General features: G+C 39.9%; 1 protein-coding gene across 1 annotated transcript in view; it reads left to right on the plus strand.

Annotated features, from left to right (window-relative positions):
- Window positions 1-8,985, plus strand: part of malrd1 (MAM and LDL receptor class A domain containing 1) — a 52,956-nt gene extending 43,971 nt beyond the window's left edge. The window contains 8 exon segments of the mRNA XM_078281047.1: window positions 159-437; window positions 917-1,042; window positions 1,967-2,033; window positions 5,860-5,951; window positions 6,092-6,188; window positions 6,281-6,341; window positions 6,944-7,051; window positions 7,141-8,985. Of these exon segments, the coding sequence (XP_078137173.1) occupies window positions 159-437; window positions 917-1,042; window positions 1,967-2,033; window positions 5,860-5,951; window positions 6,092-6,188; window positions 6,281-6,341; window positions 6,944-7,051; window positions 7,141-7,242 (932 nt within the window). The 3' untranslated portion in view covers window positions 7,243-8,985.
- The last annotated feature ends 5,481 nt before the right edge of the window (window positions 8,986-14,466 follow it).

Raw genomic sequence — 14,466 nt, forward strand, 5'->3', positions numbered from 1 at the left:
AGCCATTCTTTGTGAATTTGCCCTTCTGTGTCTTTTTCTGAGGTTTCTCACTGCTGTGTGTGAACTAAAAATGATGAAAGGGGATTTAGGGTGTGTTAAGCTCTCTGAACGTATGTGTAATTACGTGCATGTATCCTCCCTGTGATATGTCACCTCAGGACCAGTAACTCCCCGGCCTCTCACCTGTGGTGTGGACCAGTACCAGTGTATGTACTCCTATCAGTGTATCCTGGAGAGTTGGAGGTGTGACGGAGAGGTGGACTGTGCTGACCAGTCCGATGAAGAGTTTTGTCCCACTGTGGAACCTAGTACTCTTCCGCCTCAGGGTCGCTGTCCCATTGGACATTACCAGTGTTTGAATGATGTATGCATCCCCTCCATACTGCGCTGTGACGGCGTCCCAGACTGCCCTGATGGAGAGGATGAGTACAGCTGCCGTATGTATATTTGTGTGTCTTTGTCAAGTTTTTGACTGGTGCCAAACCCATGTAGTGCTGAATAAAAAGCAAACGTGTCTCAGCAATTTTCAACATGTGTTACATACATTTATTTTCATTTTTTAAATACATTAATTTCAAGCACTTTTGTTTAGCATTTGTTGTTTTTAAATGTGTTCTATGAATAAATCCACTTCATGTCATCGCTTCATGGGTAAAGAGCAGCAGGTTTATGTTGCCTGGCATGAGGACAATTTGTCTAGCTAGAAAGTAAAAGTGCTCTGAACTGTTTGTGAGTAATTTTCAGCATGTGAACCCAGCAAATGTAAAAAGTACACTCTTTGTTTGTAAAGGATCAAAGGGTCAGTTTTAAGTATCATTTGTGGTGTGCTTATAGTGATCTGTGAATACATCTCCCAAACATCCCTCTACATATTTGACCAATTTTCCTGTTTCCTGCCTCTCATTTTTTCCACCAGGTCTGCTGCAGTGTGAGCTGGGAGAACTGGTGTGTGAAACTTTGTCTGTTTGTATCCCACTTAAGAAGCGTTGTGATCACTCTGCAGACTGTCTGCCTTTTCGCTCTGATGAGTCCAGCTGCCATGGTAACATGTTTTTATACACCTTCCCCTTTCAAGCTTTTTTCCCGGACCTTGATTCTCAGACATGTCACTAGAGGCACTTTAGAGATGTAGCTTAATATCCATCTGTGAGTTTTACAATTGATAGTGACTGTATGTTTGAATGATATTCTTTTAATACGTTGAAGTATTGTGACATATGGCTCTCCATCTCAGTAAAAAAGGCCTTCAAGCAGGGTGACTCACATCAGGTCTTTCCTCCCATCTGTTGGCAAAAAACAAGATTTAAAATGCATATATTTTGCTATTTCATTTATACCTTTCTTATTTTATCTATATTTTCCCAAACTTCTTTTGTGTCTGTTAATTTCCAGCCTTAGCAGTGACTCCCAGGACATTTTCAAGTCTGTCTGTTTAGTCTTCAAAGCACACCTCAATGGTTACAGTGAGCTGGCAAAATCCATTAAAACTTCTGCCTTCCTGCGTTTTTTAGGAAGAGGGCCAAACCTCATATTTAGCCAGCATTCACTGCCAAGCCAAACCTACTTCATCAAGGCTGAACAGGACATAAGGCTTTCAAACATGAAAATATTTAACAGGCAGCCCTGAGAGCTGCTAAACTGTGTTTTGTTGTTGAAAACAATGACAATAAAAATCTATTCTATTCTATTCTAAGATAATGCTCACACAACCTGTGCAGGGAGGAGTATTCGTCATCAGATGCACAGGAGGAAAGAAAAAAACATCTATTAAAGTAGATTAATGTACATGCTGACACTCTCTGCAGAGGTTAATAGACGATGCTAACAGTGCACCGTTTCCCCCCAGCAACATAATTCACTGATTTCATGTTCTGAGCAGCAACATGCTTGAGAAATGGGTGACGACTGGTGACAGAGAGTATTTTTGTAGTATTTTGATGGTCAGTTTCTTTTGTGTCATTTTCAGATTGCCCTCCGCTGTATTGCCTGAATCATGGCTTATGCGTTGTGGAGAAATACGGGCCTGTTTGCATGTAAGTTGAACTTCACCCTCACGCATTTATAAGCACACTCTGTCACACTAATAAACATGCACAAAGACAAGTATCATGTCTGTTCTTCCCAATCCTCCCATCCTTTATCTCTCTAAGTGAAACTTCAAAGATGGAAATCCTATTAGTCTTCTTTCTTTCCTTGGAAAAGACACGCTTCACAAAGCATGTGGGAATCTGCTTATCCCCTACAGCTTAACCAGGGTGGTTCTGTCTTCATTTATCTACTAGCACAGTGTTTCCTGGGAATCTCTGATGGATTCTCCTGGTCAATATTTAAACATGGCCCCTGCTACCAATGGTCTTAGTGGGTAGACCACACAAAAATCCAGACAGACACTGCGATCGCGCTGTTGGAGGTTTTTTTTGTAAGCTCTAATTGTCTGCATCAGCAGTTTGGAATGCCTGCAATGAGATATTTCATTATAAAAGTTACAATGCAATTATGAGTCTTGCTGCTGGATCTGCTAACATCATTATGTGCCACTGAATGGTCTCTGAGAGATTCACATTTTTTCATCTTTATGTCAGAAGGATGCTTTTGCCACAGACTGGATATGTCCGCATTGCAATCAGTGTATCATATTATTGAAAATGCAAAATGCTGGAACAAGAGAACACTGTTAGGACTAGCTGAAATTGAATTGCATGCTATTTTCTGTCTGCTACGGCATCTATCTATCGTTCTGTCTATATCATCATACATCTGTGAATATCTGTGGATTAAGTCCTGTGCTCCTCTGAGAAAATTACCCAAAAGGGAAAAATCCACATTTCATATTTCTTTGGTTCTTCTTCTTCTTCTATCTTTGCATTCATTTGGCAAATACTGTTAATGTTCTGTCTACATAGAGAACTTGTTTCAATACAGCCAATCAACACATCATCTTTTTGATTTCCTCCACTTTGCTTCAACAAGCTAAGATGCGGGGAAAAGTGCGCTGCTAACATCAGCAAAATAGCCAGTTAGCTGCTCAACTGCAGCACACAGCACATAAAAGTACCTGCAAAAAATACTTTGGTCTATTTAGATGGTGTTGTAGTCCTTATTCTTCAATATTACTACTAACAACAAACTGTGGCTTGTAGGCTACAGGTCTGTTTACACCTGCCGCCGGTACCGGAGCGCAGCCTGTCAGCTGTTGGCAATCAAACACAGACATTCCCCTCCAGATACTGATATTGTTTTGACAGCAAAAAGGATGACTAAATGTGATTTCAGCTTGACTTTAAAAAGTTGTTTCTGCAACACGAGAATACTTCACTGCCGTTTGTGGCAGAGATGCTGCCTCTCCCTCACTCTCTCATTCAGCTTCCTTGTGTTTGATTCCTCTTTCTATTCATTTTCCTGTCCAACATTCCCTAAAGCAGTGCCGCCACCACTGCCTCCTCTCATTATGTAACAGGACTTTACTAGAGCCCGACCGATAAAGGATTTTTAAGGCCGATATCGATACAAATATTTGGTGATCTAAAAATCCGATATTCCGATATATCGGCCGATATATATATATATATTATTTTTTTTTTTAAATCCAGAAACGCGTTACAAAACATAAACAGATTTCCTTAACATTAGTTATTTGTAGTTATTTATGAGTCCTCACTAAAATAATATGATATGCAGTTTAAAAATAAACTTGTTTGTTTTATTGTCACAACTGAACAGAGGAACATTAAAATATATTAAAGTTCTGATAAATAAAATGTATAAAAATACAAACTTAAGATATGAAACTTAAAGTCCTTTGAACAAAAACAATAACAACAAAAATCAAGGAGTTGCCAACAGAGACATTGTAGAGCGCCCTCTGGTGGACAAACTATGCAACGCCAACACTCATAACATGGTTGAAGGGTGTTACGTCCGTTTTTATTTTATTTTTTAAATATTCATTTATCGGCCATTACAAATGCCGATACCGATAGTTTGGAAAATGCTTAATATTGGCCGATAATATCGGCCCGCCAATATATCGGTCTGGCTCTAGACTTTACTGCCGTCATTCACTGCACAGTGTGGTATAGAGCATCTGTAGCTGTTCCAGCATTGATAACAGCCCTGCTGCTGTAGCAAAACCCGAGGCCTGCATTGGAGGGCACCTTTGGCTCAGTATTTGCATCACGTTCCTCCACTCTGCTGAGCAGGATCCACCCGGGAACCAGGCCAGGGACGTCCCACTGCCATGGCCAGACCGTCACACAATATGTACCCTGAACCCCTCTGAATGATAATGACACAGCCTGGCTTGTGTGTTTCACATTAGAAGTTCAGTGTTGCGCAGAAATCAAGCTGATACTAAACAGATGCTGACTTGGAGTAAAGTCTTTATTTGGGAGAAGAGGAAGTTACTTTCTTTCTCAGAGATGCAGCTCACCAGACCAGGTCCAAACTACTTGCAATTAGTGTGTTTTTCCATGCTGGATGTCCTGCAGATAAATCTTGCACCATTTGTCAATATAGTGATGTTGGTTTTGTTTTTTAATTGGTATGAGATAGTCTGTATGTGTACAGGGGTAATAGAGGTTGTAGTTTATGTTCTTTACCTATTTCCGTTTAGCTTTTTATGCACATTTAAAAGGACAAGGCTATTTATATGTTTCTTATTGTCAACAAATCCCATAAAAACACCAAAACCAACAATGCATTACCAGGGGCACCCAGGGGGTACTTCAGGGGGTACCTGGACAGATTGTGAAGGATCTCAGCTTATTTGAAAAGATAGAACTTGTGATTTGGATAAACAATATATATTATATGTATAAACAGGGTGTGATTCATGAAATGTTTTTTGATCATGCACAACAAAACAAAACATGCTAGAATGAAATCCCCCTACCATGGATAGTGCCACTCGGCCAGGCATGCCAAAACACTTAGCCTATTTATGAATAATCTTAAAATGAAATAGCACAACATGGCGTCAACATAAAGCAGCGCTTTCAAGCCGGGGAGCGGAGTTTACTTTAACAAAATACTTTCACCCAGGAAACGTGTGTTCATTCCTTGGGAGTGTTTTAATCCAAACCAAGACCTTTTTCTTAAACTTAACTATTCGTTTTGGTGCCTAAACTTAACTGTCGTTGCCGCATGTCGTCACTCATTTTTTCTCGGCTAAACTCAACTACCATGGCCCCTGAAAGGACCGTCATCTGGCGGTGCCAGTAGCCGGCTCACAGTCACCTATTGGCGGCGAAACACATCTCCCAACTGCAGCTGATACGAAGGAGCTCTGTAGCCGGCGTCAAGGAGCTCTGTACTGGCTAAACACAACTAGAACTAGCCGCTCTGATTTTATCATTCTATCGCACTATAGACTTTACACTTTACAGCGTTTTACTCAGTTTAAAGTACTTCTTTATATAATGTATAATATATGGTCTATTAGGGAAGTAGCATTGATCACTTTGAGGGGTGGGGGATTACAAATTGGTGTGAGGCTGATCTTTAGTCCAACCAGCTAATAAACTACCAGCTCCTTTAGGTCCATTGCACAGGACTCGCCTCCCACCAACCTGAGTCAGTTTTAACACCTTAACACCATGTGTGTGAGTGTGTGAAAGGGACTGAGCAGAGAGTCCAGATAGTTAGCTAAAAGTGATTGATAATTGTTTGAACGGTCCAGCCTCTGCCACCCAAATTGGTAGTACGCAAACTTGACCAAACCTACTTTAAAAAAAGACTTCTATAAAAAGTCCTTGGTTTAATTGATTCCTTATTTGGATATTTTGCTCCATGCGACCATGCAGCATGTTGCCCCAGCATCAACGTCATAACTTTGTACTATTGTTTGGTACCTGATCACAGGTGTTATCCAGGATGGACAGGCAATCGTTGCCATGTGAGGGAGAAACCATCGCTCTCTACCTCAACACCCAAACCAGAGGACACACAGCTGGGTAGTAAAGAAACGCATTTCCCTGCTCTATTAAACTGTCTCACATTAATTTATTTACGGTATCCTTGCATAACCTGTTAATGTCTCTTCAGTTCATTAAACGTTTGCTATGCAATAATTAAATGTACCTCCCTCTTGTAGACGCTGTGTATGTTGGCATTGCCATCGGACTGCTGCTGCTTGTAGCTGGAGTCACTGTCTGCACTCTGGCTGTATACAAGAAAAAACGCTACCTAATGTGAGTTCTGGATACAATAATGATTCCTTTTGGCTGGGGTTAATGATGATGATGATGATGATGATGAGTGCATTTTTTTGTTGGCTCTACAGAAAGCCCGACCCGATGGACTACGGAGTGATGGATAACCCAGGCTTTGACTGGAGAGCAGAGGTTAGCGCACAGAACTTTCCAATCAATCATCAGCAAATTCTGTTTCTCAGCTATGCAAATCTCATTTTTCCACCATCCGCCTTACATTAATTCAATAAGTGCATCTAACATTTGAGGAGGTCAAAAGGGGGTCGCTGAGCCTTTCTGCTAGATCACATTTTTGATTCAGGATTATCGATTTTGTGGTTTATGTGGACATTTGTGCTTCTGTGTGTGATTTATATACACACTGTGGTGCATATACAGCAGGTAGACACAATAACTGAACCATATAACATGAGTAAATGCAACACCAGAAGCTTTACACCAAAAATAACCACTTTAATTAACAGCTTTCTGATTCAGTCTAAGCATTTGTGGAAAAAGGTGGTATCTCTAAAACACAGACAGATCCTGTTCAACACTCGATTAACTGAGTAGTAGAAACACTGTGTGATTCTTCCACCTCTGGAAGATGATGAAATGTTTTATGGCGGGTTAGAGGTGTAATTATGGATGCATAGCAGGTCAATTTGATTTTAATTGTGCCTGCATTTCATGCGCTCTCACACATTAAGGCTTATCTCATTTTAAGCCAGTGTACATCATTGTCTTTCAATCAGCCCCCGTGCCTGCATGAAAGACCAGGCTGTTGTCCCAGACTTAACCCCAGCAGGACTGATGGTAGGGGCCTTACCATCAGTGTCTACCCCTGGAGGAGGGAGGTGGAGGTAAGGTGCCTCTGCTCAGCCTTTGGGGCTTTACCCTAGTTATCTGTGCAGAGGTCAGTGACGTGATGCATGTCTCTTTGTGTCCACAGCAGTGTTTAACCCGGAAAGAGGCCAAGCTGTCCTTCGCCAACCCACTGTACAATCACCCCCCTGATGCTAATAGCGCTGACTACAAAAGCTCTGAAGCATAAAAATAATGGACTTTACATTTTGTCACAGCAGTAGATCTAGGTCTATCAGTGTGTGCACATACTTGATGAGTTTGTCTTGACCTGCTGAGGTACCAAGTGGCGGGGAAACTGCAAATAACTAACACTGTTGTGATTTACAGCTACATATAATAATAATCAAATGAATAATGTGAAAAACACTTTCTTTAAACCAATCCGAATTGTCTTGGGCAACGCTATGTTTCCAACACAGAAGGAACTTGAACCCACGAATGAAAAACGCCACATAAAATATTAAATTAGTAACAAGAGCTAATTAAACTAGCTGGATACATGGTTAAATGTAATTTGCTGTTACCAGTGTATCGCCGTGTGTATTTCCTCCATAGCAATCCCCACTAATCCCAAAACTTTACAGTTGGATAGTAAATGCCGTAAACAAATTCTTTGTAAATCTTTACAATCATTCTCATGAAAAAAATCAAGCAGGCCTCCCTTGTTGCACAATCCAAATTTTCTTCAAAACCTGCAGCATGTAGCATGCTAGCTTTAAGTTTGTTGTTGTTTCCCAAAGCGAACAGAGTTTGAGAATGCAACACACGGTGAGCGGAAGGCAATAACATAAAGATAAAGACTGGAAGCAGCCGTAAACAAGATAATATGGGCATTAGATCAAATCCCAAAAAATAGGTTTTGGCCATTTTGTAAACTAAATACAACCAGTGTTACAGTTTAGCAGGAGTGCTTTAGTACTCTTGCAGTAATGGTCGTGAATGCCTTATGATTAAAGGTTTTCTTTAGTGCTGGCAAAAGCAGAAAACATCCAGTTCATTGAACTGAAAGACTCCACTGAACACACAGAACTTTCAAAATGAGTCCTGACTTCATTAGTGATCCTTTTTAATCCCCACAAGTGCAAATAAAATAGTTCTGTTTTATTTGCAAATTAAAATCCATTACAAGTCAGCGTCCTGCAGCTGCATTGTGTGTGGTGTGAACTGACTCTCAAACTCTCCGTATCAACCAGCGCTGAACAGATGGATCATAAACACAACACAGTTCAACCAGTGTTAAGTCATGGCTCTTCTCAGCTGTGTTTCATCAAAGAGGCCATCATAAATGACCTTCTCATATTTGACAGTTAACATGATGACTTACAAGAGAAGGCCATGTTCTGTATAGTGAGATATATTAAATAGAGCATCAGTTCATGTAGGAAGCTTCCTTTGAGCCTCAATAAGTACTGCTAATATTTCAGGTTAAAATTCAGTTGAAAAAGTTGTTAAACATTTTGTGAAATATGCTTAATCGTTTTCTTGCCCAGATTTACATGAGAAGATTGATACCACTCACTTATCTAGCCATTAAATATGTTGTTAAACAGCTAGCAGCCAGTTAGCTTAGCATAAATGGGTAAACAGCCAGTCTGGCTCTGTCCAAAGGAAAAAAGCTTACTAGAACCTCTAAAGCTCTCATTTAACTCTCGGGAGAAAGCGATTTCTGCAAAATTATCATCTTCTGTTGTTGCTCCTGATTGGATTTTTAAGACATTTTGCAATATGATGTGTCACAGTTGCACTGCTGAATTAAGAAGGAAAGAAAGGGTCACATTGTTGCTTTGTTAACATATTACACCGATATTTTCGACTACATGTACTGAATTTTGATGAAACTAAATAAAAACTTGATGTGATTAGCATTGTATCCTCTACTGATGAGCCCAACATTGCAATGCCCATTATTAAATCTTTCTTACACGTTTAACTGTGTATTTGTCCACTTTTATTTCCAATATTTATAAAATAGTACTGAATTGCAAAAACCCGTGCTGCTACAATTAATGAGACTTTGTTATTGACTAACACTTAATTATCCAATGAGCCATTTTCAAAGAACACATTTTGTCACCGTACTAGAAGCACACGTGTCAGTAATAAAATTAATGATGGATAAACTAGAATGGAGCCATCGTTAATGTTGTTAGCAACACCTCTGCTTTGCCTGTTATGATACTTTAACTCAAAATGTCTGCTATGAAAAAGGCTTATGGGATTACATATTTACCAATATCAAAAGCTTGAAATATAGGGGAACAAAAACCGTTGTTTTCTTTCTTTGGCCTGCTTTTCAATATGGTGGTACTTTGGTGGGTTTTATAGGGAGTTGGAGTCTCCATCCCATTTATAATAAATGTCAGGTAAATCTGCGTGTGAGTGCTCTGAGAGAACTGCACTTAGTCTAAAACACATCCAAACATACTCCCATTCCTTTATATTGCGTCAAGTTCAAGTTCTGAATCTTTAATTTTCAGACCGTGGATGACCACAATCTCCAGTGTCATTACTGTTTAGTCTCGTTCTCCATCACTGTGGAGTCTTTGCTGAGTCTGTAGGTGGGATTCTGGGTCAGAGATTTATCAAAGGGCCACAGGATCAATTTCAGCCTTTGAGCTGCTCTGTTTTATTGTTTGTGCCCTCACTTACTGCATTTTCCTCTGACACTATTCTGCCCTACAAAGCCAAAAAACAGAAACTACACATTTGCTCAGAAGTTTAGACTGGAATCTGACTTATTGGCATCTGTTTTACCATATAAACAAATATTATGCTATAGCTGTATATTGTAATGTAATGAAAACAGCATGTAAAGTTGTCACAGAGAGTGACAAATAGACAGCTATGCTAACATTAAAGAAGCAGATATAGCTAGTTGGATTGCTTCTGTAGTTGGCGCTCTCTGCCTTCGTAAAGCAGTATTGAATTTAGCCCCCATAACAGCTTTAACCCATTCAGCTAATTGATCATACAAATAAATAAGAATGTATCCTCAAATATTGTTTAAAGCGTAACTCTCACTAAAATGCAACCTAGGGTCTTTTTGTGAATGTACCCGAGTCAAACTTTCGTTTAGAAGCATATTTATGACGGAATCGCCACTTTTAAGATTCACTGTAGTTTCGTTTTTCGGTCAAATGGCCTTTTGAATGGGAGTCCTAGGGGCACTTTTATGCTAGCCTCAAAATAGCTATTTTTAAAACACTAAGAAGGCTCGACACAACATGAAACTTTGCTCGAAGTATCACCAGGGTCTTTACACTTTAACAAAAGCATTGACAACATTGTTTGTGTACACAGAGTTTACTAAAAAGAAAGGTTTTCAGCAACTCACTGTAGCTGTTGTTCTTCTGGTCGCCGTCTTATCGAGCCAGTCAAAAATAGTCGAGAGAGGAGAGTAAAGATGGAAAGCTCCAAAAGCTTAGTTCCATATAAATGCACAGATAATTTGTTGTTTTGTCGTTAGTGAGACACAATATTGACCTTGTAGTTGAAAAAGGAGCCTCATATAAGAATGACATTTCCTCCTATGGAGTCCGTTCATTCGCATTCGGAGATCGCCTATTTTTACTGGGAAATGGTGGATAGCGTAAACAACAACTGCTAACGTGAGTTTGTTAGTTCTTTTTATTAAACTCTGGGTACACAAACAATGTTGTCAATGCTTTCGTTAAGGTGTAGAGCCCCTGGTGATACTTGGAGAAAAGTTGTGTTGTGTCGAGCCTTCTTAGTGTTTTATAAATAAATATTTTGAGGCTAGCATAAAAGCGCCCCTAGCACTGCCATTCAAAAGGCCATTTGACCGAAAAAATAAAATATGGTCAATCTTAAAAGTGGCGATTCCGTCCTAAATATGCTTTTAAACAAAAGTTTGACTCGGGTACATTCACAAAAAGACCCTAGGTTGCATTTTGGTGAGAGTTACGCTTTAAGGGATATGTTGACTGATTATGGAGAAATTATACAAATTCAGACTTTTGTCTACCAGTTCGGGTCAGTCTTCTTCGTATTTGTGTACTTGTATAAGTTTTATGATTGTTACCATTATTAACTATTGCAAATCCAACAATCCTATGAAGGGCACATTTCTGTCTCCCTCTGTGAAACACCAAAAACACCAGCTCAGCCTTTTCACAACCTCTACATCAATATTTGTTTCTCAACCCTGTGACATTTGACCTAACGCAACAATCAATAGCATTACAAAAACGTTTTCCACTAACATGCCACCACACAAACAATGCCACCCTCTCACACGATGGCCTGCTGACTGAGAATGTGCATCTATCAATGTTTTTGTTCCGAACATTTTTTCTGGTAGCTTCGTTATTCATGCTGTTGAATAGCACACAGGAGAGCTGCTACACACAGCCAGCCTTTGTCTGTTGGTAAAGGCAGCGTTAGTCAGCTTTTCTCACTGGAGCTATTGTTGTCACATTTTGTTAATCACGGAGCCCATCTAAAGGTCACTTTTTGTTTCAGTGCCACTCGGTTCCTGTAATGAGAACGCTCAGCAATGACAGCCTTTAAGGACTCCTTCCGTCAAAATAACAGTTGATTCTTCATTTACATAACTGCTCACCTGAGTCCTCATCCACCATGAGCTGTCAACATGCTATTACAGCATTCAGTGCCAATTTCCTCCTCCGGCAGCTGGGGACTGAGGTTTTTCAACCAGCCCAGTCAGGTCAAGGTGGAATTCACCCCATTTCTTTGTAATGATAGCTCGGAATTGGTTCTCCCATCCTCTGTTTCTTCTCTCTGTATTCAGTGAGAGTGGATGGCGATCAGCCCAGGGGGCCGTCCTCTGACCGTTCTTCAGAAAATCGCTGCAGGTCTCGGCTTCTTGTGGAGGCTGAGGAGAGGAGGCACCGATGAGAGGCTTCTGATCGGTTCTCTTGTGGTTTTCGGGCTGTAAAAGCGTTTTATCTAAATCTTAACTGCCTCCTGTGTTGTACAGCAAAGCTTCATTACTTGAAAGAAATTGTAAAGGATGTTTTATGCACTTTCTACAACCAATAACCAATTAGACCGTTCCCTCATTACAGAGTCAATTATCATCAAACATTGCTGAATTAATAAGATTGTGAATTATTGTTTATTATTATTGCTTCATGAGATACACAAGGCTTTAGAGAATAATTCGTTTTGCCATGGACTGGAATGAATTACTCATGAGCGTTTGATCAATACTGTATATTGTCGTGTAGCTCAGTAGTTTTCACATGCGAGGCTGTTTTCAGAGCTGCTAGAGGAGGCATGGTGTTGCTGAAATGACAGCTTGTTGCATTGCTCCTGCCTCCTATTTATGTTATTTATGCTATAGCAGTCATGGTGTCCATCGTTTATTAGTCTCGCATTGCCAGACCTATCTTTACAGTGCTAACTGTTTATTAACCTAAGCCCTCCTCTATAGTGAGCTTGTTATTGACCACACACCTTTCTGTTTGACTTGAAGTGCTCTGTTAAGATTTAAAGCAGTTAAATGAAGCGAAATCAGTTGGAGATGTAATGCAACATATTGACATAGCAACATCTCCTAGAAGCTAGGGTTGGTAGAGGCAATTAACGTAGAGAATACTGCATATTCTCTTTCTGTCTATTTAATGTTAAGAGAAATAAGTAAATAAGGTAAATATAGCAGCTTTAAAGGGCATTAGGAACAGCATTCAATAACCAATTGTTTCATGGATCACAGACAGGATTAAATGAAATGATTGGGTGGATATGATGCCGAAGTGACAGAGAAGTTTAATGCCTGAAAAAGTAGAAGAAAATGGACCAATAAGAGAAGAAGGTTGACCTTTTCTTCCACTCAAAGCAAAAAGCTTAATGATTGTGTGCTTTCAGGTCTTGTTATATTGTGAAATGGAAAAGCTAATAATCAGCAAGGCTATAATGGAAAGACAGAAACAGAGCTGAGCTTGTTCTCCTCGGTGGTTTCAGTTTATGACTTCACTCTGTTCTCTGTTCATTAAGTAGCCAAGCGTCATAAATGCTGCGGTGACATGCTGCTCTGCAACTCAACAAGTGGGAACCAAATCTACATATTAGCACTCTTTGGAAAATGTACACTTGCCACCACCCGTCAGATCTAAGACCCTTGATGTCGCTTCCATCTCATTTCACTAACTTCATCGCAGACCTTTTGATGCTCTTTAAGGTCACCCTGGGAAGAGGGAGACTGAGTGCGGCGTGGTCTCTAGCCAATCAAAAGTTCACAGCGTCTGTGACTGATCCTGCTTTACGTCACACAGGGAAGAAGTCAGAGAAGGTTTGAGAAAAAAAGGCTTAAAGACAGTTTAGAGAGAAAGATGATGCTTTAAGAAAAAAAGTGGATAAAGAGAGAGACTTTAAGAGTGGTCATCTGAGGACTAGCTGGGCTTCTTTTTGCTGGAGTTGTGGAACAAGGTGATTAGAGCAGCAGACTGCATGGGGAGCTGTGGCCGCCGAGTCTCGAGTGATGATTAAAGTGCATGGAAAGAGTTGCAGAGAGAGAGAGAAAATAAAGGGGAGTAGAAGTGCATGTGTGGATGGAAGATGCTTTCCGCTTCAGCACTAAATCCTATTTCATCCTGATACTGGACTGCGTGATCTGATTGAAAGCTGCTTTATGGTTTAAATCCGTGCTGTATTTGTCAACAACAATCTCCATTTATGAGGGAAATACATAAGCAGTACATTTTATGTCCATCTGGGTGGGAATGTATGTGTTTGCTGTACACAAGTTTGATATACGTCCCTTTGGGTGCACAAGAGATGTGTGTTGATCGGAGCATCACGCAGAGGGTGAATCAAGATTTATGTGAGAACGTGCATGTGACACTATCATGGAAAGGCGCTGTCAACAGATATGAATTTGAGTGTTATGATCTAACAGCATCTCCCAGAGCTATTTTGGAGGGAAGTGAAAGAAAAAGCATGTCACTTACTCAGTCGCTTCATCTAGGCCTACTTCTGAAATTTGGGCGAGGAGTTTTCACACATCCCTAAATGCCTCATCCTCAAGACTTAAGTGCTCAGATAAATAACTGCATTAAGGGATTATTACATTGACAATACATTACGTCGACAGGAGGTTCAATTTTAAAATGTCCACAGGTTTTCAACCCTGGGCAATGTGTATGAATGGATAGAGAAGAGCATCATTGTTCCAGGAATATAAGAATCATGTTAGTGGGTTTAATAGTGGTACCAAAAAAAAAAAGAATATATATATATATATATTTGTATGTAAACAATACATATTTATATATTTTATTCTTTTACAGTATTTGGGGGCCATGGGGATTATAAACAGGAAGATATTTGTTTACATTTTGGCACCATTAAAAGTATGCCAAATTAGCTATTAGCAGTTCCTGTTGGTATTGTACCTATTGATGCACAGACAACTATCACTGGGTTACTT

The sequence above is a fragment of the Sander vitreus genome, chromosome 22 (assembly GCF_031162955.1).
Source record: "Sander vitreus isolate 19-12246 chromosome 22, sanVit1, whole genome shotgun sequence".
Lineage (NCBI taxonomy): Eukaryota > Metazoa > Chordata > Actinopteri > Perciformes > Percidae > Sander > Sander vitreus.